The 26,274-nt window shown below is 35.6% G+C and overlaps 1 protein-coding gene across 11 annotated transcripts in view; it reads right to left on the reverse strand.

Moving 5' to 3' along the window:
* ANKS1B (ankyrin repeat and sterile alpha motif domain containing 1B) overlaps positions 1–26,274 on the reverse strand; it is a 441,168-nt gene that overhangs the window by 370,658 nt on the left and 44,236 nt on the right. For 10 of the 11 annotated variants that reach the window (XM_057425330.1, XM_057425361.1, XM_057425317.1 and 7 more), the window contains exons 2-6: positions 24,165–24,245; positions 19,977–20,133; positions 10,566–10,862; positions 3,945–4,020; positions 1,092–1,193 (exon numbers count right to left, since the gene is read on the reverse strand). In XM_057425330.1, coding sequence (XP_057281313.1) covers positions 1,092–1,193; positions 3,945–4,020; positions 10,566–10,862; positions 19,977–20,133; positions 24,165–24,245 — 713 coding nt within the window. Of the gene's footprint in view, positions 1–1,091; positions 1,194–3,944; positions 4,021–10,565; positions 10,863–19,976; positions 20,134–24,164; positions 24,246–26,274 lie in introns of those variants that run through there. The other variant, XM_057425375.1, reaches the window with a different exon arrangement.

The raw sequence follows: 26,274 nt of genomic DNA on the forward strand, positions 1-26,274 counted from the left end.
GGGAGACCTCAAGCCAAGCTGTTAATTCAGTTCAGCTATAACATAAATCTGGTCCTTAAGAGAATACCTCTCTTCCAGCCTGCAAAATTTTCATTATACTTATAGGAGCTATATATCTTCAGCCCATCATCTCACTGGAAAACTTTACAGAAGCTGGTTAACAAGTCAGGAAGTTATTCAGAAAAGAAAACCTGAAGGACACATTGGGGCCACATGACCTCTTTTTCTCCAGGAAATATTCTTATGAAATACAGTTATGTGGGAGACAGAAGCATAAGCTAGTTCATATGTAGAGCCAATGATGAACTGATTAAAATGGCTTATTTAAAGATGAGAATAATCAGTACAGGTGGAGATTCAGCAATGACACCTGCAGGGAACTCATCTGTCAAACACAGTTAATGAAAGACTAATCCAAAAATGCAGGGAACCAATTCCATAGAAGAGAAGGAACGATGTTTAACACTGAGTTATGTATTAGCTCATGTTTCACCACTTCACTGCCATCTTTTATAGTAAAATATTGAAGTAAACAGTGGGCTTCAATCAGTCTTGACACCATGAACATAAGATGAGGAATGAGATCAAATGTAGGTACAACAAAATGGTATTATTTCTACTATAATGATGAGTTACTGCCTGTTTGGTCTTGGGGGTGTGTGTTCTTATTTATTTTGTTTAAGAAAAACTGAACATTAAAAAAAATTTTTTTTGAAACTGTCATTATCATTCAGTCATAGTTGTGATTTATGAACAAATCAAGCATTTCAATTTCAGGTTACCATTACAATTTAATGGAACTGCAGTGAAATACATTATGTTATTTTGTAAGGAAGAATGTACAAAGGATAACTATGTGACACACAGTGCTAGTGTCTATTGTCCAAAAAACCGAAAGCATTTACTATGAAATTCAGATATTCAACCACTTATTGTTGTGTATCTAGCAAACAATAATTTTGTCCTTTTAGTTCAAACTATACTCTTTTGTGTAACAAAATATTTAAGGATTAGAAATTACCATAAACCTTAACATTCATCCACACTATTCTGATTTGTCTCTAAAAAATGTATAACTGAATATGACTTACCTTGAAGAAGAGCCGCAATTTGGAGTGACTGCTGAGATGGATGCTCTTTCAGAATATCTAAAACGGTTCTACCCAAACTGTCCTTTATGTTGGTATCAATTCCTGAAAAAGAAAATGATCTGTGGTGGAATTTTTAACCCCAAGTATTTTGGATTAGAAATACGGTATATCAGACTCAATTATCTGGCAAACTGAATGCAAGCAGTAACAGATTAACAGCTGTGTTACTGTTGAAGTACAGCATCCATTTCTGCTTAAAGCTTGAGCAGCCTCAAATTCACATGCTGACATAGATTGTTATGTTTCACATGTAATTCATGGGGATATAAAGTAAGCTTCTTAACCAAATATTGGATTATTTTAACTGTTCTGAAGAAACAGCCATCCTGAAAATATTTTATAAAATCAAAAAATTCTCTGAATGTTTTTCCTACATTCCTGAATTCTAATTCTCTCCAAAGTGCTCTGATTCACAGGGGATTTTCTAGTCCATAATAACAGTATGTGTTTTGAGAACAATATTGAAGAAATTATTAACCTTAAGAGTTTTTTACTTCACAGTGAAAAGCTTGATATTAATGCTCTAGGTAGACTGAAATGACCATATGTAGGAAAAGGGCTCTATGAACAGCCAGAGCATTTCCAACTGTTCAGACTTTTGATAAAGTAATAGTCTGGCACAAACTGTGAACATAACCTTAAATAAGTTTGAGGCTTATCCCAGGTAGGTCTCAAAGAACATGTTGTACATGATAGTGCACGACACTCCACCCTAGTTTTGTAGGGACTACTTTGGAAGTGTTTGCCTTATGGCAGAAGACTGATATTCTTTTTTGGTTGTAGTTTCAGTTTGGATGTACTTTCATAAAAAGTAAAGAATGAGATTCTTCTTGGGACACTGAATAGAGGAAATCAGGGGAAGCAGGATTTATGAGGACATTCTGATGGCTTGGAAGGATTTCTCTACTCACCAGAAAAGGCTGCAGTTCTTGTCATTTCCTGACCTGATAGTGAGTTTCCTAATTTGTTTTGTGAGAAAGAGATATTTATTTTCTCACTGAAAGGAAAACTAAAATATTGCTGGGCTAATTAGCAGCAGCAGCTGATTTTCAGAGGCCAGACACACCAACTTACACCTTGCCTTTGCAGTAGCTACTTAAAACGTCTTCCAAGTTTGGTTTGTTTGTTTTTGTTTGTTTTTGAAGCAGAACAAAAGAATATGGGATTTTTAGGTAGAAAAGGCAGAAGGTGGGGAGTGTTGCAGAAGTGCAGAGAATCTGGCGTTGAAGGAGTTCACAGTGAGGACTCTCCACTGTCTTGTACAATTCCACTGTGGCAGATGTTATAATGTGTACTAATCTATAAAAGGGAGTCTTTATTTGTCCTCAAACATAGGCTCTTCCTATATTTGTGTGATCTTCTCGAGTCCTTCCTCTTTTAGGTGAATTAATACAGAAAGGCCCTCCCTTTCTGAGGGCAGCTAGAGATCCCCTTCTGCCTCCTTCTTATTCATCCAAAGAGGAAAGCATCTTGGAAGGACCTCTTTTTTCTGAAAACAGATCTCAGACCAGGTATACACTAGCTGAGATTCAGATGAGCTGTGAGTAAGTCATACCTTCTTTTGCATTATATAACCCCACAAGCACTGAAAATAAAGATCAATGATATCCCTCAGTGTAATGGAAGTTCACATAGCAGGGAAGTAATTTCTAGATATTTTCACTTTCTTTGGTCTTCTCATTTATCTGAGAAGATAGTTGTTTAGATGAGTAATTTACCTGCAGTGATTCTGAAATTCTTATCATGTAGTAGATGGGTTTTTTGAATTCTACATATCTCCTTGTTCTCCTGTTGTTTCTGGACAAATGCATTTCTTAGAGACACAGTGCCTTCCCCTGTCTTCACAAGCACTCAAATTTTATCCAGGCAATAGAGCAAGCAGGATGGTGTGTTTGTTAAGAATAGCAAAGTGAACGAAATAATTGTGAGCATGAACCTTCTGGCCTCTAGATCAAAGAATATTCTTGGCTGTCTTTCAGAGCAAATAACAAAATTTTACATACACATTTTGCTCTCAGAATACAGAGGCATACACTGAGTCATATATGGAGTTTCTCAGTCTAGTGAAAATACTCATTTTGTTCTTTGTGTATAGTAATTTCTTATTCTAAAATAACACTCTTTTAAGGAGAGATACATGTGATTAGATTTGCAAAGACTGAGAAAGGTAGCAGTAATTTGTATAACTTGGAGCACTCTGTATAATTATGGTGTCCTCAGCATAAAAAAGGACATGGAACTGTTGGAGCAAATCCAGAGGAGGGACAAGAGGATGATCAGGGGACTGGAGCACCTCCCATATGAAGATAGGCTGAGAAAGTTGGGGCTGTTCAGCCTGCAGAAGAGAAGGCTGCGTGGAGACCTCATAGCAGCCTTCCAGTATCTGAAGGGGGCTTATAAGGATGCTGGGGAGGCACTTTTCATTAGGGACTATAGTGATAGGACAAGGGGTAATGGGTTAAAACTTAAACAGGGAAAGTTTAGATTGGATATAAGGAGGAAGTTCTTTACTGTGAGGGTGGTGAGGCACTGGAATGGGTTGCCCAGGGAGGTTGTGAATGCTCCATCCCTGGCGGTGTTCAAGACCAGGTTGGATGAGGCCTTGGGTGATATGGTCTAGTGTGAGGTGTCCCTGCCCATGGCAGGGGGGGTTGGAACTTGATGATCTTAAGGTCCTTTCCAACCCTAACTATTTTATGATTCTATGATTCTATGATCAAAACTTGAGAAGGCATATGCCAGTTTAGGAATATTAAGTATATTTGTTCAGTGTTTCCTGTAAATCAGATTTACCTGTTTCAAGCAAAATGCGTACTACCTCCACCTTTCCAAATAGGGCTGCTTCATGCAGTGCACTCCCTTTTTCTGTCTAGAAAAAAAAAAAAAGTGACATTTAAAATGTAAATTAAAATAACCAATGAATAATTTTGAAAAGAATGCATTTAGAAAAGAAGTATTTATTTTCCCCTCTATTTTATCTACACATAAAAAACACTGAATGGGCAAGAACAAATGCTACCATAATTTTTTATTATTATTATTCATGATAAAAACATAAATGTTGTCAGTTCTACTATAAAAATTTCTAACTATATAAGAAAATATATTAGGAATGTAATACAACTCCCAGTTAGCAAGCCTTTGTTGGTGAAAAAATTCTAAACTCCTATTATAGACAGAGAAAACCTAGTCAATACTATCAGTGGAAAACAGCTGTCAGCAGTTAGACAGTTTACTTGTGGACATCTACACTTAGGTGTTTTAATCTGAAATTGGACCACACCGTAGAAGGTCAATTGCATGGTGAGAGATGCCCTAGGATATCCCACTTGATCTCCAGATGATGTTCCAGTTCATGCTCACAGTTGATCTGCAGCACATCTGCTCCATACAGATATCCTGGATACCCTAAGGCACCTCCAACAGCATCAGGTGCCTATTTTTCGATCATTTAAATTCTACCTTAGATGTCTTTGAACCTGATTTTTCAGATTTCTGCGACACAAAATTCTTTATGAATGAACTTTTTCTCAAGTAAAATTTACAGCACTGAAAAGCAAATTACCTATCTTAACATGCTACTTTTCTTAGTATTTTATACTTCTGCTACTGAAAAATCTGAACAGAATGCCTTTCCATACAATAGTATCAGCAGTAGCTGTCCTGGGTTCAGCAGTAGCTGAACACTACTAGAAGCACTATTATGTCTCATTGAATCCCTGGCTGAATTACCTTTTTTTTTTTTTCCCCTAATTATAGTAAATTAGATTTTGAGTGGGTTTTATTTGTGGTCAAATGATAAAAAAATAAACTATGGAAATCAACTCTAAAATGAAATAGTGATTCATTATTTATTAGTTGTATCAGAATGCACAACTGTTACAGCCATGCAATGAATGACAGGGTATCTAGAAGTAATCAGAGAAACTGAGATGGGTACTTTCTCCAGTTCTGGGCTCCCCAGTACAAGATAGATAAAGAGCTATAGGAGGGAGCCCCTAAGAAGATTAAGAGACTGAAGCATCACTCCTCCAAAGAAAGGCTGAGAGAGATGGGACTGTTTAGCCTAGACAAAAGAAGGCTTACAGGGGATCTCATCAATCTTGGTGGTGTTCAGTGACAGAAGAGGTAATAGCAAAAACCTGGAACACAGGAGATTCTGCCTGAACTTAAGGAAACATTTTGTGCTGTGCAGTTGACTGAGCACAGGTACAGGTTGTCCAGGAAGGTTGCAGAATCTCACTCCTTGGATATTCAAAAGCTGCCTGGCCATGGTCCTGGCAACCTCTTGTAGTTGTCCCTGCTTGAACAGGCAGTTGCACAAGATGACCTTCATAGCTCCCATCCAACCTCAACCATTGTGAGATTCTGCCTGTGGTAATTATCAGTGATGTATACAACAACAATTAAATCCACAGAGGTTCAGATGTTATAGAAGTCCTGAGCACTAAATTTTAGCTCAACTGAGTATGAACTGCAGAGATAGAGACCAGCTGCACCTTGACTAAAGTTATAGAGATAATTCTGTGTTAAGAAGGGACCTTTTCTAATGGAAAAATGGACATACTTTAGTGAAAACAGCTATCTAGAATCCATTGATGTGGCATCATCTGTGACTGAGAAAGATTAATGTTCTGTCATGCTGAATCATAATCTCTGAGGACAAGAAAGAGGATCTGTCCTCAGACTCCTCAGTAAAGGGGTAGAAAAGATCCTGATATGATTGCCAGAACTGGCAGCAGTCCTCTCTATTGATCAAAATTCCCCACTGGAAGAAAGGCAAGTAATATCTTCCTTGGTGAAAACACGCATCTCATAAGAAATAGAATGAAAACATGCAAAGAGGAAATTTCCTGTAGATGTCAAAGAAAATCTATCTGGGGCAACTTCAGATCCAGAAGATAGTTCTGTTCACAGAACCAAAGCCTTGTTATGCATATAAAGGGAATAGAGCCACCTATATATGTAACTCATAGTGCTGGGACAGGAAGCCAAAGCCAAATGCCATTTTTTTCATTATACTTTCTCACTTTTTGGTCTCTTCTACTGTGGTATCTCCTGACATACCTGAACATGATTCTGAAATGCTTTACAGGCATTCTGCACTGTCCTGAATTCTGGGGCAGTCTTTGCTTTATTAATACAAGCTATGAGACAATGCTAATGAATGCCATATTCCAGAAATAAGACATATATTACAAACTGTTTGAAAGAGGATTTTGAAAGGCACGCCATATAAACACTGGAACTATTTTTCCACTACATAGGTGATTTTCTGAGTAAAAGGGGAAACATTGCAATGAAACTGAATTAAACTAAACTAAGTCTGGGAATATGGAGATTTAAAGTACACTTGTAAGATGCAGTTGTGCCATTCTACATGAGATGTCACGAAGATGAATGCTGACATGAATATTAAAAGCCCTAGGCAGGATTTCATGGTAATAGCAAATAACTAACTAGTGAATCAGATTCCTCTGAACTGTCCAGAAGGCAGAAATGTCCTTGTTACCAGAGAATTCAGTCACCAAACTCCACTAACAGAGGAAAAATGCTAAGCCTTAGGATGAACAGGGCCAAGAGAAACTCGGAGGACTGGCTGACTAGCTATATACCTCTTTGTAAATGTACATGAGGCCTGCTACTTGAAGGCAGAAATAAGGTTGGGTTTTATTGTGTTTTTTTTTCTGGTTCAAAAGAGCATATTACACAAATTAGAATGATTGAAAAATGTAGTTGCAAATAATACCTATATACTATTTAAGACGTGCTAGAGTTTTTGAGTAGAACTTTTCACTTATAATGGTGTACCTATGTGCTCTTGTCTATGCTACAGCAAGCAAACTTAAGATTTATCGACAATATTCACTGCTTTACTTCCTGAAGCTTTCATTGTCTTGGATCATATTTTCCTGGCAAAGTGAACACTACCATTGAACTTGGAAATTCTTTCACAGTGATATTTAATGCAAAAAATGCTGTTATTTCTTGATTAATAGTGAGCTAAAGTCTGCTTGAGTTTGCACGAGATGATTAGATATTGGTTCCCTGGTATAAGTTTTCTGTATATAAAATATACAGAACTACAGCTCAAATTGTGCCACCAGTCCTTGCCTCAAGTAGCTTACAGCTAAATACAGGTACAATGTCACAGCTGGACACACAAAGCAAGCAAGGATAGAAGGACATTGTCAGTAGGGACACCAGGATACACAAGTCAACTTGGCGTACAATTTGCAGGCTCACATAAAATCATCAAGGGTTTTATTAATCGGAGATTTTTTAACCATGTAAATATGCAAGACCTTGTAATTAGGTCACTTGTCTACTCCTTTTTCATAGGCGGTTTACTATAGTTTCGATATGGATTTCAGACATAATCTAAAGGATGGCATGTTAGCTTTGCAAATTGATTCATGGAATATCCTTCGTACATAGTGACAGCAAAAAGGAAGAGGCATAGCTTTTTGCAGAAGAACTACAGTGACAAGCAATGGAAATTGCCATCATCAAGGGAACAGATGGGGAAGGCAAATAGGGATAGATGAAAGTTGGATAAGCAGAGGAGGCCAAGTATTTAAAATATTTACAATTATAAAATTACTGTTTACATGAAACACACTGAACTGTGCAGTATCTTATGTTACTGAGGGCCCAAAATCTATCACTCACCCAAAACCTGTGTATTTTTCATATGTTTCAATTTAAATGAAAACTTCAAAGCATAAAGAGATGAAGCAGATTTGTATTGCCCACTTCTAAATAATTTCAGATTGAAGGATATTGGATAGACCTGGGAAATGAATAAAATGTGTGATTAATTCAATCAAAAATTAAATGTTGTCTTTTATTAGTCCAATATTTACTATGATTAAAAGTGCTCAGGAAGTACAGAAGACAAAGATAACATGGCTAAAGTAAACTTCCCATTTAAACAAATAAATATGTACAATTACAGAGTGATAGCAGATAGGCTACTTCTATAATTGTCTCTCAACATTCTGAGAGCTCTTTACCTCTGATAAGATGAATTTATTTAATGTGTATGAATGTGTACAATTTTATTTACCACATGGGCTTATACTTTGCATATTACTCTTTCCCAATCAGTGATGCAGAGCAATTTAATTAACATTAAAAGAGCTGAGTTCAGTTTTAAGTAACAGGCTGATATTGTATGCTCTGCTTACTTCAATAAGCTTCCAGTAATCATCAATAAAGAATTTTTCAGAGATTATAGAAGTAATAATCTAATAATATGTGCAGAGGCAACTTGCCAGTATGTTAAGATGCTGAATGAAAAGGAACATATTGATGGAGAATATTTATACTGGTGAGAAAATAAATAAATTATATGGCAAGTAGGACAAATACAGAAGAAACAAGATTACCCAGGGGGGGAAAAAATCCTAAGAATGGCAAAGAAAAATAAAAATATAAATTACTTAAAACAAATAAGAATTTTTAATAAAGAAAAAAGATCCTAGAATTTTAGTGTTGATGGCAAACAGATGACCAGCAGTAAAAGAATCTCATATTTCTTAAGAGAAGACTACAAAATTTGCAGCCACTGTATTTTTGTAGACCAGGGAAAAATTTTTGGTGTAACTATAGATAGAAATGGTTTAGGAGAATTCACAGTAGTGCTAAAATAATCTTGATTACATAAGAGGAGGAACACTTTTCATAAAAGAATTGTGTAATATTCAACCCCCATGTAACTGTCAGTTTGTAAGTCACCACAACAGACACTATTTTTCTTCAATTATTAAATTTCTTAAGTATCTTATTCCGTTTCTTAAGTATCAATTCAGGCATCAGCTTCTTTCTGACTTTTTGCTCATTCAGTTGCTAAATAGAAGAGAAATTATACATTCAGAAACATGTACTGAAGGGTTCTGTTGTGTGTTACTTTTGCATTAAACTTTTCTGAATTACTGAAGATGCAGTAATAGTAAAGGACAACTGAAACAAAAGAGCTGCTTGTATTAACCTTTCAAAATATATCACTTTCTGGTAAAGAAAATTAAAAGTAAATTAAATTGGAAGCATAATGGTAGGCAAATACACAGGTAGGCAAACCACTGGAAGAAAAGTGTTTCAGTTTGAAACAGTTCAAAGCAATGACAATTCTAACTCAAAAGACACTAGAGCAAATAAAAGTAGCAAAACAATTTTACCACGTTTTCATTCTGAAGGCATTTGAGTTTACCCATTTTTAATTTTCTGGTTTGCCTTTTTTTTTTTGCCTGTTTTTTTAATTTATCTTTCCTTTCTCACTTTACATTCCTTTTCTCAAAAGTTGAAAATTGTGACCTTGATGGAAGAATCCAGAAATAACAAAAATGCATGGAATCCAGGTACCATCCTTCTATATAAAAGGGAATCACGTGTACAAAGTTGTCAGATTAAATGTACCTAACACGTAAAGTTATTTTAAAACTTAGTCAAATTTCAGGCAAGGGTCACAAGATTTATTAAGCCACTTATTGGTAATGAATGCCTGGATGTGAGTCTGAAAGTAGATTTAATTATGTTTGGTTAGTTGGTTTGTCTGAAAATATGTATAAAAGCTGAAACAACCTTAATTCAAAACATATTATATATACCCAGACAGCAAGAAGGCTACTTTAAATCTGAAGACAAAATGTACTTTAATTTCAAATTCAGTGCTGTCAATCAAATCAAGAGAAATTTTAAGACTGAGGCAAGACTTCACACATAACAGAATTAGGTCCTCTGTAGTTAAAAGGCTTGGACACTTTCCACTACAAAGGATTGGACAAAAAAATTACTGCTGCAATAACTTGTATCTGTTCCAATCTATGTTACTTAAAGTTACCCCTTTTACACCATTGTAACTTACTATGCATTGAACTAGATGCACCAAACAGCTAACAGGTTAGAGTCAGTAGCTGCAAGAGTGTATTGCTATAGAATTTTCTTTTAGATTTAAACAGGTGTTTAGAAAAGCAGAAAATCAACGTTTGGGAAAATGATTCCTCAGTCAAAAGTTGTTTCAGATTGCTATGACCATTTAGAGCCATAGATTTAGCACATCAGCTTAGGATCATTAAAGCAAACCTTGTAAACAAAAAAACTATATATAGACACCTACATAAACGATTGATACGATTTGTATATCTACCTGTCTCAAGACAACATTAAAATATATACTCAGCTTTGAAGACATGTATGTTTCTTGAGTTATCCCTTCAAGCACATCATGTGGGTTGTAAAGAATAAATCTGTATTACATATCACCTGCAGCATTTCTAATAAAGTAAATGAAAGCGTATTTTAAAAGAAAAAATGTAAGAAGTTATTGAGTCATATTCTAATGATACATGAAAGTAAGGAAAGAAACTAAGAAATGAGGAAAGGAAGAAGGGAAGAAAGTAATTACACACTAACTTGGCAGCTGACATCCATCCCAGCCTCGAGAAGCACCTGTACAACAGCTTTGTGGCCATTACGTGCAGCAAGATGCAAAGGGGTGTGTTTTCTTGTATTGCAGTTCATCAGGTTTGGATATGCTTTGATGATCATTTTTACAACACGTAGACGTCCATAGAGCGCTGCCAGATCCAGAGGTGTTTCCAGTTTGTTGTTCCGTATTGTAGGGTCTGTTAGCTCTTCTAACAGAACAGCAACTACTTCCGAATGACCATATTGAGCTGCACAATGCAGCGCTGTTTCATTTTCATTATTCTGTTAAAACAAAACAAAAGCTTCAGAAATTCATGTTTAATCACACAATAGAATTGCTCAGCTTCTATAAATTGCCTCCATGAGATCACTACAGACAGGGTTTGCAATATTATGTATGGTAATGTATGTTAAATGCTTCAGAATTATTACACTAAAATTTTACTAATAATACATCAATCAGCTTTGTAGCTCTCCAGTAGACTTGGTCCCTCTATGTCCACACTTTTCCAAATCCATTTTTAACAACCTGCCCCAAAAACCCTCGTTGTTCATGATATGCCGAAATCTGTAACCCTTCTTGATTCAGCTGTTCTTGAAATCATAGTTGAGTCCTTCTGTTAGAAATACTCTGACACTTAAGTCTCTATTCTCAGTTTAACTGCTACTAAGAAGGAGAAAAATAACTGTTACAACTGAACCCAGGACACTGATTTTAAATCATAGCAGTTTGTTATTGCAGTTGTGAAATTACAGAGGAAAACTGTATAATGAAAATGTATCAGGCACAAGGTGAGTTTCACTATAAAAGTTTCTATCAAGACAACAATCAAAGCATGAAGTAAGCAAATAACAACTGTAGATATTAGAAAGCAAGCACATCACATAAGCAGCTAGTTTTCTCAGAGCTCCAGGGAGATGTATGTGTGTGGTTTATATCATATTTGTAAGCTGTGGATTGAATAAGTTTTTACTGTATAAAGTGATGCTCCCCAAGTCTTTCCCCAAACACTATTTAATGATCTTAATAACAAATATTGAGAATAAGCAATATCTTATTTAATTGTTCTCGTACAGTTCTGCCTGTATATTTACAATCCCAAACAGACAAATAATTTCAGGCTGAGAGGAAGGAAAGTTATTTATAGAGTTCTCTGAATTTTATATACTATTTATATTATTAATATATCTTATGTAGGCTCTATGAAGACTTAAAATAAGCTAGACACTATAAATTTTAAAATTGTGTACATTCAATGCTTCTTCTGATACATGATTTATAAAAAGTTGTGACAGTTTTGAAAACGTTGTATAAGTAGAAAGCCACTAAGCTAATGTATCATATAAAGAAATCAAAAATTAATGGAAATTCACAAAAGATACTAAAGAAGGCTAGAAATATAATTCTAAAGCAATGAGATAAATCCAAACCCATAGGCTTTATTTCTCAAGGTAATAATTGAATAAAGATCTGGGGACAGAGAACTGAAACTAGAAAAAAAAGCTTTATCTTTTGCAAGACAGAAAGAGGGAGAAAATCAGAGAAATGAGGCTCTGGCCTCTTACTCAAAAGCTAGGTAGAATAAGAAAATTCATGTTGCATGATAATATCTAGAAAGGTGAAAAGAGGGACAACCTTTCTTTCTTTCTAGTAACAATGTTTCTAATTCTGTAACCAAGAACTAAATTCTTGGGTTTGTGGTTGTAATAACACTGTTGTCAATTTTATCTCAGCTTGTAATTTAAAATGACTCAGATGAACCTCAGAGACAGAAGAGACAGATCAATACATTCAGATAAATTTAACATTGCAGATAAAGTCTTCAGGTGTCTGCAAAACCACACAAGATCCCAGAGACTGGAATGTGTTTCCTGCTAAACTGCGAGACAGAAGCTGGAGAAGAGCCAGATAGAAAGCGAGAAGTTTCAATTGGCAGACATGGCTTGATGACTAGTAATCCGTGTGCATTATTCAGACCACCATGTGGTCTTTCTCTATTACATAGACCATAAATTCAGGTTAAAATATGTACTATCACAATACTGTACGGATGCAATGTTCTGCCTCTGATATGCTTTTTATGTATTCTAGTGTCTTTTAGCATATCCTCTATGCAAGACTGGGCAAAGAATTTTTTTATCTATGGTTCTACACCGAAAATTTCAGCCACAAGTATAGGCACAAATGACAAGCATAGAATCATAGAATAGTTAGGGTTGGAAAGGACCTTAAGATCTTCTAGTTCCAATCCCCCTGCCATCAGCAGGGACACCTCACGCTAAACCATGTCACCCAAGGCTCTGTCCAACCTGGCCTTGAACACCGCCAGGGATGGAGCATTTACCACTTCTTTGGGCAACCCATTCCAGTGCCTCACCACCCTCACAGTAAAGAACTTCTTCCTTATATCTAACCTGAACTTCCCCTGTTTACGTTTAAGCCCATCACCCCTTGTCCCATCACTACAGTCCTTAATGAAGAGTCCCTCCCCAGCATCCCTATAGGCCACCTTCAGATACTGGAAGGCTGCTATGAGGTCTCCACGCAGCCTTCTCTTCTGCAGGCTGAACAGCCCTGACTTTCGCAGCCTGTCTTCATATGGGAAGTGCTCCGGCCCCCTGATCATCCTTGTGGCCTCCTCTGGACTTGCTCCAACAGTTCCATGTCCTTTTTATATTGAGGACACCAGAACTGCACACAATACTCCAAGAGGGGTCTTCACGAATGTAGAATGCAGGGGCAGGATCACCTCCTTCGACCTGCTGGTCACGCTCCTTTTGATGCAGCTCAGAATACAGTTGGCTTTCTGGGCCAATTTATTTTTAGATTTTCAATAGCTCATGGACAAAATCTAGAGATGAACAGCCAATTGCAGTCTAATTTTGTGTACAGTTCCCACAATTAAGTATGAAAATCAGATAATTGCACATAAAATGACCAATTATGGTAATCTGTGTCTACAGTTACTGTATTTACATATCTGATGGAAATAGTTACCCAAAAATATTAGATGTATAACTATATCCACATTCTATGAGGTAAACAGCAAAATAGAGATTTATTAGACAATTGTCAAATAGATCTATATATACAATATCTGCTAATGTTTCAATATTTTTAGCATTTCTGGGTATCATATAAACTATCTGGAATCTTGTGCTAATAGTCTCATATCATAGTTTAAAAGTATTCCGATTTAATATTCAAAGAGACATAAAAATTCAATTGACTACAGCTTTTTTCTCAAAAGGTGGTGACTGGCCAAAATTTCAGCCACAGGTATAGACAGGTAGAGACCAACCAATTTGAATCACTGCTGTTGTGAAGCAAACCAAAATTTCTCCCTCGAAATAAAGGCTATCCAGATGAATTTTCATGCAAAGAAAAAAAAAAGAAAAAAGTATATTTCAAAAGAGAATGGTGCATAAAAGCATCTGTAAATCTGAGCAAAATGTTATTATTTTCAAATCAGTATTGCTGAACATTCTTGCATAGCTTGTTTCTTTGCATTTGCTAAATGAAAGCTGCATTTCAGTTAATGACAAATCAAACTGATTCAAAATTAAAAAGAACTAGGCATCACTGAAATACAATAGAAGAATCCAACCTGGAAAAACATGATATTTAAATTATCCACACATATGCAGGTCAGAAGCAGCACTGGATATATTGTGTTATCAGAGCTGAGTGGTACTATCTAATTAAAAGTTAATAAAACGTCCTTTCCTCTTTAAAATGTAAATTAATCAACCCAATTCAGGTATAAAAGACAGAATGATTTTTAACTTTCAAAGAAAGAATTAAAACTTAGTTAAATGCCCTCTAAATTTATCTGCTTTGACAATTTAATACTACTTACATAAAATAATTCACCTTGGAAGCAAGAGGTTTTACTGAGAAGAGAGGATAGAGTTTTTAAGTAGGTTTTGACAGAGTCTGCCATCTTCAAACTTAGCAAAGGAGGGAATGCCTACCAGATAGACACAGTTGGTTCAGCAATCCCAGATACCCCTAAGATGGAGGATGCTATAGCAGTGTATTTCATGGACTGGAAGAAATATTTTAAGAGATAGAAGTTGTTATTTGCAACAGAAATGTAATAAAACTTAAATTATTTTACTTAAACTAGAAATCTCAGTTGTAAGAAGAGAAATACTCATAAATAACATAGTTGGACATTTCCCCTTCTAGACCTACTATGTTTCTTTATGTTTCTTCTTCAATCTACAACAGCCGTAAGGTGTCCCTGCCCATGGCAGGGGGGCTGGAACTAGATGATCTTAAGGTCCTTTTCAACCCTAATTATTCTATGATTCTATGATTCTATAATTCTAAATAGATACTAAGGTACTGAAATTCTTTACTGCATGCTACCCTGCTGTATTCTAACTTCTCAGTGCAGCTTAAAGCTATGTATTCTAATCCGTAATGAACATTCCAGTAACGAGTGGTGTCACCCTAGGTTCTGTACTGAGACCTGTATGATCATCAGTGACACAGACAGTGGGATTTAGCACACCCTCAGCAAGTTTTATGATGATGCCAAGCTCTGTGGTGCATCTGATTCATTAGAGGGAAAGGGATGCCACCCAGAGGTACTGTTACATGCTTGAGAAGTGGGGCCATGTGAATCTCATGAAGTTCAACAAGGCCAAGCACAAAATACTGCAGCCAGGTCACAGCAATTCCTAATACAGGCTCAGTAATTAAATTATTAGAAGCATCCCTGCAGACAAGGACCTGGGGACACTGGTGGATGGAAAATCAGACATGAGCCCGCAATGTGAACTTGCAGCCCAGAAAGCCAACCATATGCTAGGCTTCATCAAAAGAATTCTGGCCAGCAGGTTGAGGGAGGTGATTCTCACCCTCTAGTCTTGTGAGATCCCACCTGGAGTGCTGTATTCAGGTCTGGAGTCCCCAGCACAAGAAAGACATTGTCCTGTTGGAGTGAGTCCAGAGGAGGGCCATGAAGATGATCAGAGGACTGATCTCTTATGAAGACACACAGAGAGCTGGGCTTATTCAGCCTGAAGAAGAGAATGCTCTGGGGAGAACTTCTGAGGCTTTTCAGTATATAAAGGGGACTTTCAAGAAAGATGGAGAGACTTTCTACCAGGGCCTATAGTGACAGGACAAGGAGAAATGGTTTTAAACTGAAAGAGGGCAGATTTAGATATAAGGATAGCACATTAGGAAGACTTTTGTGATGAGTGTGGTGAGACTCTGGAACAGGTTGCCCAGAGAAGCTGTGGATGGATGCCGCATCCTGGCAGTGTTCAAGGCCAGGTTGGACGGGGCTTTTAGCAGCCTGTTCTGGTGGAAGATGTCCCTGCCCATGGATGGAGAGTTGGAACTGGATGACCTTTAAGGTCCCTTCTGACCCAAACCCTTCTCGGATTTTATGATTCAATGAACATGTTCTAATGAATACTAAGAACAATATGATGAAACAGAAAGATGCCATTGTCCCATAACTTTGAGAATGATTGGATTTAGATAGTAACATTTTTTTCAAAAGACAATTTCTGTACAAGTTATTGGGAAAAAAATCTGAGTGCAAATTACCCAGTGTGAATCAAAATCAAATCTACTGACTTCACACTGAAATTTACTTTACTTACATGGAAGCATAATAAAAATGTAATTCTGTAATTTGGTTGACTACTTTGAATAAATGTTATCTTCAAATTTATTGCTACAATCAAATAAAAAAGATTGCTTCTGCATATTTTTCTTTTTAAAAAAGTATAATAAGATTTTCAAGAGAAATTCTGAAATTCTTCCACACAGTCTCTAATTTAAGGGGTGGGGGGGGTACATCAAATGCAGAACTTGAAAATTGTTGAGTTTGCAGGCTAGTTGTTATCTCTGTGCTTCATTTTGATGATTTGGGGAAGTTAGTAAATACATTAGCTGTTAGGTATTTCTATAATATGAGTGTGTCCTGAACATTTTTCATTCACATTGCAGAAGAAGTGTCAAAAGGCATTAAGGAAACGTTCATGTTTGCTATGAAAATTACAGTTTGATGCACAGGCAAATTCTACAGTACATGAAATACATAAATGTGAGGAAAAAGATGTGCTATGTCTATAAAGAAAAACAGGCAGAATCATAAAACAGAGAACAGCACCAAGAAATTTCAGAAGTGTTCACATTTTTCCTGTACACTTTTCACTATTCATATTCTTCATATATATTAAAATACATACTTTGAACTTGATGTCTATCCCTGATGTCATTCACACTTTTTGCCTGTCATTTCCTGCACTAATACCAAACACTACATATTGACCGGTATGTGGCTGTCAGGTTTCTGGTTTTTTTTTGTAGATTAGTTTTTCTTATCAATTATATAATTTTATTATGTGAGGTGCCATAATAAACGTTTTTGTTACCCAGATGTTTTTATGTAAATAAATATGCGTTTGACTGTTAACAGCACACCTTTTTATTATATTTGTTACTAATGATTGACAAATCTTGAACTCATACTATCCAATAAATCTTCATTCAATTTATAATTTACATATTTTCAAGTCTTCATCAACAAAGTTTAAACACGTTCTATAATTTCACCATATTTTGTAGTTGAAAACATACACCATGCATGTAAGCTGAGTCCTGTAATAAACAGTGACAGAATTATTACATAATTGTTATGCCATAACCATTTCCTGTGCGCAGAGTTGTCAGTCCACATTCCACGATCCCCATAAATTAATCATCATTTAACTGTTTGCCTCTTTACTGTTTGGGCCTTTTTTCTATTTTATGTAATAGGAACAGTAGGGGGCATTCAGAGCTTTAGATGCTGGATATGGCTGGATATGGTCCTATGATGCTAGCTAACTGCATTTTAAATGGGTAGAATGTAGTTAATTAATTTACAATAAACCATAGTAAATCCATTAATTCATGTAATACACATTTATGCATCATGAGCTTCTAATATATTTGTGTTGTTCATTACTTTCACTGAAGTTTTTAGAAGCATTTCTTTTACATAGAATTTCAATAACATAGAAGAAAAGCAAAGATGTATTACAAATCAGTTGTGATAATTTTTAAATAATTAACAAAATTATTTCCTTAAACCAAAAGCACATATATTCCAAAAGAAAACAAACAAACAAACAAAAACCAGGAAAAAAAAAAAGTCATCTGACTTGAGTATATTATTTAGTGTGTTAAAAAAGAAAATGGCTATTCTTCTCTCCAACTCTCAGAAGAAAAAACAAGGAAGAAAAATCCCAGGATTTCTTGTAACCCCCTCACTTAAAGAGTTTACCTGCAAATAAGCAAAAGCTTCATAAATCTAGAGTCATGAGAATGAATGTAGAGTTGGTATGAGAGTGAAGATGTCAGTGTGGTGTTATTTGAAGATCTATGGGTGGAGATGGCTTTATATTGGCATTTCCCTCATTCCATGATATGGGCAATATTCTCCTGTGTAGAGTGCTAATTAACAGGGGAAAGTTGGAACCAGCAAAGTGGCCAACCAGCAGATTTACAAAGTCAGAAGATCTGTGTATGCTTCAATTTAACTTAAAGCTTAATATGATCAAGATGACTTAAGGTACAACATTTCTCGTGAGGATTGCTCAGACATTTTCCATTATGAAGTTTTTGAATTAAATGCACAATCTGCAGGAGATCTGACAACAAAACCTTTTTTGAGTCAGCAGGGTGTAGAATCAGATGTATTCCTGCTTTCCGCTTCAGTGATAAAACCAGAGAGACTGGACAGCACACCTAGTGAAGTCTGAGAATATTCTGTAAATCTGGATATATATTTGGGACTGGGGAGAAGTAGGTTTGAATTTCCATTTCTCTTTTTGACCTTACTGAAGTCTTTTTCACTATCCCTCTCTCAAGTTCCTATACAGCTTCCAGTTTTCTGTCAGCAGAGTATAAAGAATCTCTCCAAGCAAATGGATAACATGGGATCAGAAAGTTGCCTTTTTATTCTGCTGCAGAAATAAAACTGAGAAAACCCCTTCTCCTTGACAAAACAAAACAAACAAAAAAAATCCTACAGTTCAACTGTTTTCACCCTACATGCAACAGCTGATGAGAATAAGAAACTCAGAGGAACTCCTAATCGGCAACTCAAACCAGAGAATGACACATGTTGTTTTTTGTATTTTTCTTGGATGAGTCAGAGTGTTACAGGATTTCCCAGAAGACTGACACATTTTATTACTTTATTTTCCTATATTTCCAGTACTAATACTTGATAGTCATATCATACATATCATAGTTATTGTATCGATTCCAACGGCTAAGCGTAGAACTTCAAACATCAGATTATTGAAATAAGGACAGCTCAAACTGGTGAAGTGCTTGCAATTTAGGTCAAACAATTCTCATTTTCTCACAGTTTGCCCACACTAACGTACACACTGAGAGTGCAATTCATTTGTTAGATTGTACTTTGCCATTTGAGGTGCTGTAGTGCACCTTACTTGGAGTTCACCCACATGCCTTACACTTCTGGTCACTTGAATAAACCTTGTTAGCTCCCGTGATTACACTGACCAGAATATTTATTTCTTTTGTGGAATAAAACAGTGCATGGCAGGAACAGTCTACATGCAGACAATGTGGACACTAAAATTTAGATCTGGATCTGGAGCTGACTCCCACACCTTTACATTCCAATAATTTCCCGATTACCCTGCCAAATTCAGTAATTTACAGTTATTACTCATCTTTCACTGCTTACTTCCATTCCTAAGGCAGTTCAGCTGACTATATAGACAGTGTCAGATTTTAATTGCCTTATTTCTTTATATGTTTAAATATTAATCCTATACATTGACCATATAAGAATACACAGAATGAAAACAGGTGTGCCATGTTTGACAACAGAATGCAACATATTTTTCCTGCCTTTATCTACTGTAATACTCTCATCATTTTTTCCTGGTATTTATGTGTCCTTTCTGCTGCACATGCAGTCCATCTGGTTTGTCGTTTATCTCTGCATATCAATTCATTTACAGTACACTCGCAATATAGCAAGAATATTAATTTTATCTCAATTTAATATCTAATGAAGTAAATAAGACATGGTTAATGCAAACTTACATTAGCTTATATATAAGACGCATAGTTACAGTACGTCTTTGCATGATTTTTCAGAAACAAGCAGAAGGTTTCCTCATACTTATAAAATCTAATATCCTTTAGGTAAGTCCCATCGAGAAGAAAGATACCTGGTATGCTCATATTAGAAGATTTTATTAGTCTTGGAGAAGAAGTTACTGAAACAATGGAAAATAGGTTGGTTTGGTTTTTTTTTTATACCTTGGCTATAAATTTGCCAGACCTAAAGCATATGTGCTGCTTTTTTCTGATAATGTACACAGATATTTTTAGCACTTCACCTGTTCGTTCACTCTGGAGTGTGATGGCCCATGATGGATGAGAATCTTCACAATGTCTACATCTCCTCTCCAAGCAGCCAAGTGAATAGGAAAATAACCTTTATTATCTGCCACATTAGTTGATGCTTCATACTGAAGTAATTTGAGAACTATATCCCTGGAAAACAGGAAGTAAATCTAAAAATTGACAGGAAGATTATTACAAGTTTTTACATGAACATACATATGTTACCAAAGTTTTTACCCTGAAAACCCCCTGTATTTCAAGAGAAACAGCTATAAAAACAAAGATCAGTCATTTCTAAGAATTAAATAGATAGTAAAACATAGCCAAAATGTTATTAATTATAAAGTTTCTTACTTCCACGAATACCCATCAACACTGTTATCACTGGTTCTTTGTATCTGTTTATTTCAACAGGATCACCTGGCCATGGAATCATTATTAGAATTTGCCAGTCCAGGCCACATGCATGTCCCTCGAGCCAAACCTTCCTGGCACCAAAGGCAGAGAAGTACTCCTCTCTCCATCACTTCTGAGTTCTGGAGGCAGCAAGACAAGAGGGTAGCTTTATGGATATGCTTCTTGCAGTAAGGCTTAAGCAAGTTTTTCTTCTTTAAGGCATTATCTCAAAGATAGAGTAAACAATTTAATAAAGGCCTAGTTAGATATATAATATCTTCTCTGGAATAACTGCTTCTGCTTTCACTTCCCACATCCAGCTTCCTGAGAGAAGTGAGGAAAAAATTACTTGTAATATTTTAATTCTTATTATATTCCTCTCTGATTTTCAGTGTGGCTTACCATACATTAAATTAAAGATTAGTATAAACTGGCATATTGCATCCCTCTCCTTAACTTCAATAGTTGAACATAAAAATCAGCTGTGCAGTATGATCATGTTATCAAGTCTGTCAGAAAGTAAATAAATTTTGTCTTATCCCTCCATTTGTCTTCTCATAGCTTGACACAGTCAGGCCTCATTAGTTGTTAGGTTAATAGAATCTATGATCCAATGTAGGCAGTTCCATACATATTTTTGCTGAATATGGAAACACTGGCTCTTACTGCTTTGGCTCAAAAAATCAGGGGAAGGAGGGAGCTCAATGCAGCCTACGCTACTACTAAAAGCTAAACCCTTGACTACAAATCAAGACAGAAGGTAAATCTCAAAGCAATTGTTCTTCCAACCTTCATGGCACCCTATTTAATTGCCTATCAAGAATAAAATGTGGCAAGTAAGAGTGAATACATCCAGGTCAAAAGAAACTCTCAATTGTATTCAGAAGATTTCATGGAGATACTGGAGTCATCATGTCTAGGCTTTGGGGGAGACTTTAAGTTGGATTTTGCTTACAAAACCAAGAAAAAGTAGCTCAACTACAGAAAGACTTGCTATACAGAAAGTTCCAGAAAAGTGCCTCCCAAGAGAAACTTTTTAGTACAAATAAGGTTTGAGAGACTTCTCATGTAATAATAGGTGGACTCGCAGTAGACAGTCTAATGAAAGCTCGAGATACAGCGTAGTTTGAAAGGGACACAAATCAAATGAAGCAGGAAGAAAAAACAGGAAAAAAAACCAAAACCCTCCACAACTGCAATCTCTAGATAATGATATACAGCAACTATTGGCAAGAGTCTGTTGCAAGATTCAAGCTACAAAATACAACCTAAATCTCCTTCATCCTTCAAGAATGTCCTGACCCATTACACTTCTCTAGGGCGAGTCTCTTTTAGCACTTTGTCAGAACTTTTTCATTTTGTATAAATAAATTTCAGAGGGAAGGCTGACAGCCCTTAGCCTAGTAACATTACTGGGCTAACTAAAATTACTTAGGGAGGTTGAGATTCAAGTGCCTGCCCCAGATATTATTTAATTACTTATATAAAGCAGGATAGTTTCAAAAGAAAAGAGAACTATCCCAGAATAAGGGGAGGAGGAGAGAATTCATCACATACAATGATCAAACAAGCACCTGAATACTGGTGTCCAACAAGTATCCCACACAGAAATTACTGCTTTGGCCATTAATTCTTATGTTCTCACTTTTCCTGAAAAAAAATGAAATCTTGCAAGTTCACCCTAATTTAACATGTGAAAAATTAAAACTCCAAAAGTTTGCAAAAGACAAGAACTCCTAAGTGGGAAGGCTCTTGTGTCACAAGATTGCGCCCAATATTGAATTTGAATATCAAGTTTCAAATCTGAAAGAGTGTGTAAAGCTATTTATTTGTTATTTGTGGTGATTAACGAAATTACAAACACCAGCTATCTTTCCAATTCTCTTGCTGACAGTGCTACCATTGTAGCAGGATCTGTATGGATAGCAGATCAAGAACCATCATGATTTATCATGAAATGCCCCATGATGTATTGCAGTTTAATATAACAAGCTATAAATGTCAGTAACTGTTAAATATCCCACTATGAGGGTAAGAGGTCATAGCAGCCAATAGCCATTGTAACCTTTCCAATAGCTGCAGTTATATCTGTGGCTGTACCTAAGTCCACACCTTGAAGTTCTGTTTGGTCTGACTTCAGCAGAAGTTTGGCCAATGCTGTGTCTGAAAACACTATTTGGCTTTTGTATGTTTGGGATTTTATAGTTTATATTGCTACGATTCACTTGAAATCTTTAATAGATTCAGTGTTTATACAGTGATATTTTTACTTTCCTCGGTAACTATTGGTTTATAGTCACTATTAAACATATTAAAAGCAGCAATCTTTGCAAGCTAAGGCTTGTGCTTTTGTCAATCAAAAATGTGCAATGGCACAAAAAACAATCCATTAATGATAAACAAGAGAAATGTGATTTTCTCCCTTCTTAAAAAAGGCTGAGTTTAATAGACCATATTAAGGGCTTAGACTAAATTCCACAGAGGTAAAATATATGAATGGATTATTCTGCATCTTCCTACAGAACTGAAATTTTGGAAAGTGCACAATATCTATTTTAACAGTATCTTAATTTCATTTATTTATTCAGAAAAGAAACAAAAGATTAATCTGGTCTAAAGAAAATATACAGGTTTCTAGAATACAACTAAAATTTTAATTTTTCCAAGGAAGAATGCAAAAATTGTGAAATGAGTAAACAAAACATCTCATTATTATGGACTCATATGTTATCTTTTGGGCCGTCCAAAATCACATTAATGTTAGTGCAAATCACGTTTAATTTCAGTTGGGTTTTCATCAGTTCCTTATCTCCCACAGAGGAATAACCCAAAGCCTTACATTAAAATCTTCTTTAGTGAAAACCCAGTCAGTGTTAACACGGGCAGTTTACAAACAGGGTATCAGGACTGCAGCAAGTGGAGCAGCTCTTACCATGGTTACAGTGAGGTCCATCCCACTAGAACTTTATAGACCTCATTAGAATTTTTATTCTTGCTCTGCCTTAATTACAACATGCGGTTGGCAGCATAATACAATGGAGGTAACGTAGCACGCAGCAACATGTAATACCAGAGGTAACACAGAACAAATAATAAGGTGTAATAACAAAATATGTAGCAAGTTTCCACATAATTTACTGACATGTCAATACCTTAGAGTTCACCTGAACTGGTATGTCTGTGCAGTACCCCTTGGTGCAGATTTTGAAGGCTTTCCCCAAGACTGTTGAGATAGAATATATGTGTAGTTGCTTGAATGGGCACAGGGAGGGAAAAGCTATGAGGTCCCATACAAGGTAATAGCTATTTTTGATTCTTTCAAGTGTATAACTACTGAATATTCTTATCATGTTACTTTGATGTTGATTAATCTATACGGTTTCATTTCAATATATTGCTTCCTTAAACATTCAATGCACTATACATGTGTAAGTACATACACAAGTATATTACAAAATTTTCTGTTGCAATTTCCTACAAGCTAAAAAGCATTAGAGCCACCACTACCAGTAACAATAATAAATTTACTCAAAATCAAGGAAGAATTTGGAAGAAACAGTACAGAATCAATAGATTGTAAAGTGCATTTCCTATTTGTCATTACTACATGCTGGTGTCAAAGTTAGTGTCAAAAATTCTTGTATTAATATATCCCACTGGAAATGAGATTATTTCAGTAAATCATGGATTGTCAACTTTCTGTGAAAATCTCAGTGCTATGCTACCTTTTTTAAATTATGCAGTTAAATAACATTTTACATGAAAACTAAATGTGAGGCACTTACTTGTGTCCATTTAAAGCTGCATGATGTAAAGCAGTATAACCTGAACTGTCTGTGCAGTTTATATTTGGTCCTCGCCAGATGCTGCAAATAAAGCACAATTGTAAAGTTAATTTTTTGGCTTGGCAAGTACAGACATGTCAGAAATTTGATGTATAAATACTCTAAAGACTTCTGCAACAACCAAGAGACGAATTATCTTGAAAAGAACTTCAAATAGCAAATGTCATGTTGATATCAATATAATTTATTTATAAAAATAATTTTACACATTAATCTTTATGAACTTTATGTAGGGCAGCCTCAAAGACTAATGACTATTCTGTCATTTCACTAAGATCTGCTCTCCTACTATTAGTCTGGTAATTGCATTGAGGTTATAATCTGATTTTGCACTACTTTTTTCACAAAATGTATTCATTGACTTTAGGTCAGTTAGTCTAGATTCATACAAACATAAGATTAGTGAGAACCAATCATATCCTTTAAAGGAACAGTAAATATATTCTTTTTACTTGGCCTGATATTTTAGCTCCCATTTAACCAATTACATTTTGGAATAAATTACATATATACAAAACAAAAGTTTCCTTTTTGTTGTTGTTTTTATTTTTGCATTATACATCACTTATTTTTACAGTCAGCTTCATTATATAACTCATGTAACTAGTTTCACTATCTATTGTGGAATCTTCACAAAGCAGTAAAGAAGATTTTTTTCTTTCAAAGTAGAAAAATGTGACTGCTAGTCTACGAGAACAAACAAAAACCCCAAATCCTGAAAACTGGATACCAGAGGCATATTGAATCCCAGCAGATTTTTCTCTGACTACATCTGAATGCTTTCTGAAAGCATTTTTTTAGTGTCACAGAGTTTTCGACCATTAGTATTACGACTTCCAGAACACAAGATTATGAGTCTTGAATGACAATCTGATTTTTTTTAGCTGCTAATACAGTGTCAAACAGTCTTAGGAAAGTTGTATTTTCCCTTCACTCCATACCTTAGAATCAGTTGCTGCAGTTTAAAGAAAATAATCTGAAGCTAATAGGTAAAATGAGTTCTTCATACTGGCTTTTTTCATGATCTACATCAGTAAAATGACATGCATGCTAAATGAATGCTTTTAAAGAATTCTTTACTACTGAATCTGTATTTTATTACCTATGGAATATTGATGTTGTAGACTGGTGTTTTTTTCATTGTGTGTGTTTGAATGATTAATTAGCTCATAAATTTAAGCAGTCGTTTCCCATAAGTAATACGACATGCATACAGATTATTTGTGTAATACATTGTTCTGCACTGAGGAAAATTCTACTTTGTGCTGAGTGCCTCACCTCTCCCTGAAATTTAATTTCTTGCAAAGAAGCAGAAACTGAATTTTTGGTTTTTTTTTATTTTTTAATCTGCTCAGAAGTCTACAGATGTTTCTTTCTATGAAAGGCAACTTCAAGTTGGGAAAGTCACTCTAATCTTTCCAATTAAAAGAAATTATCTTAACTTCATGATGGAGTAAAAATTGAGCCCTTGAAACAACAGTTCCTCCATAATAGATATACACCATTTATATGACAGAGACAGGTTAAACTTATCTATTGGGACGCATAAAGCCCTTATCTATTGATATTTTATAACCTCGTTTATATTTTTACATAAAACTTTATTATTTTAAATATTAAAATAATCACGTAAACAACCAGCATATTCATTTACTTGGTTTTGCTTACTTGCTTGCTTAGGTTTAAGTTGTTACGATTTGCCTTTTGGTTGTTCTTTCAAAATGCAACAAATCCATGAGTTGATATATTGCTCATGATGAATTAGGCCCTTAAACCCTCCCCCAGAAAACCAAGAAAAACCTAGTTCTTTTCTCCCCTAATTCTATCCTTTAATCCACACACTCATAATCAGAATTTGGTTATCAAACTAAAGAGCACAAGAGACATGAACACATCTTGGCTGCAGGCATCTCTTTTCCTTTGGGCCTGTGCAGAAATCCCCTCCTAGGCAGTCATACATTGCTGTAGTATTGCAACATTATTTTGCACCAAATGGATGCAGGTTCAGTAAATATACTGGTTATTTATGCTTTAATAACTGAAAATTAAG

Source organism: Pezoporus wallicus, unplaced genomic scaffold, assembly GCF_028554395.1.
Source record: "Pezoporus wallicus isolate ANWC-B61680 ecotype Strahan unplaced genomic scaffold, APGP_CSIRO_Pwel_v1 scaffold_3294, whole genome shotgun sequence".
In the NCBI taxonomy this organism is placed as follows: domain Eukaryota; kingdom Metazoa; phylum Chordata; class Aves; order Psittaciformes; family Psittacidae; genus Pezoporus; species Pezoporus wallicus.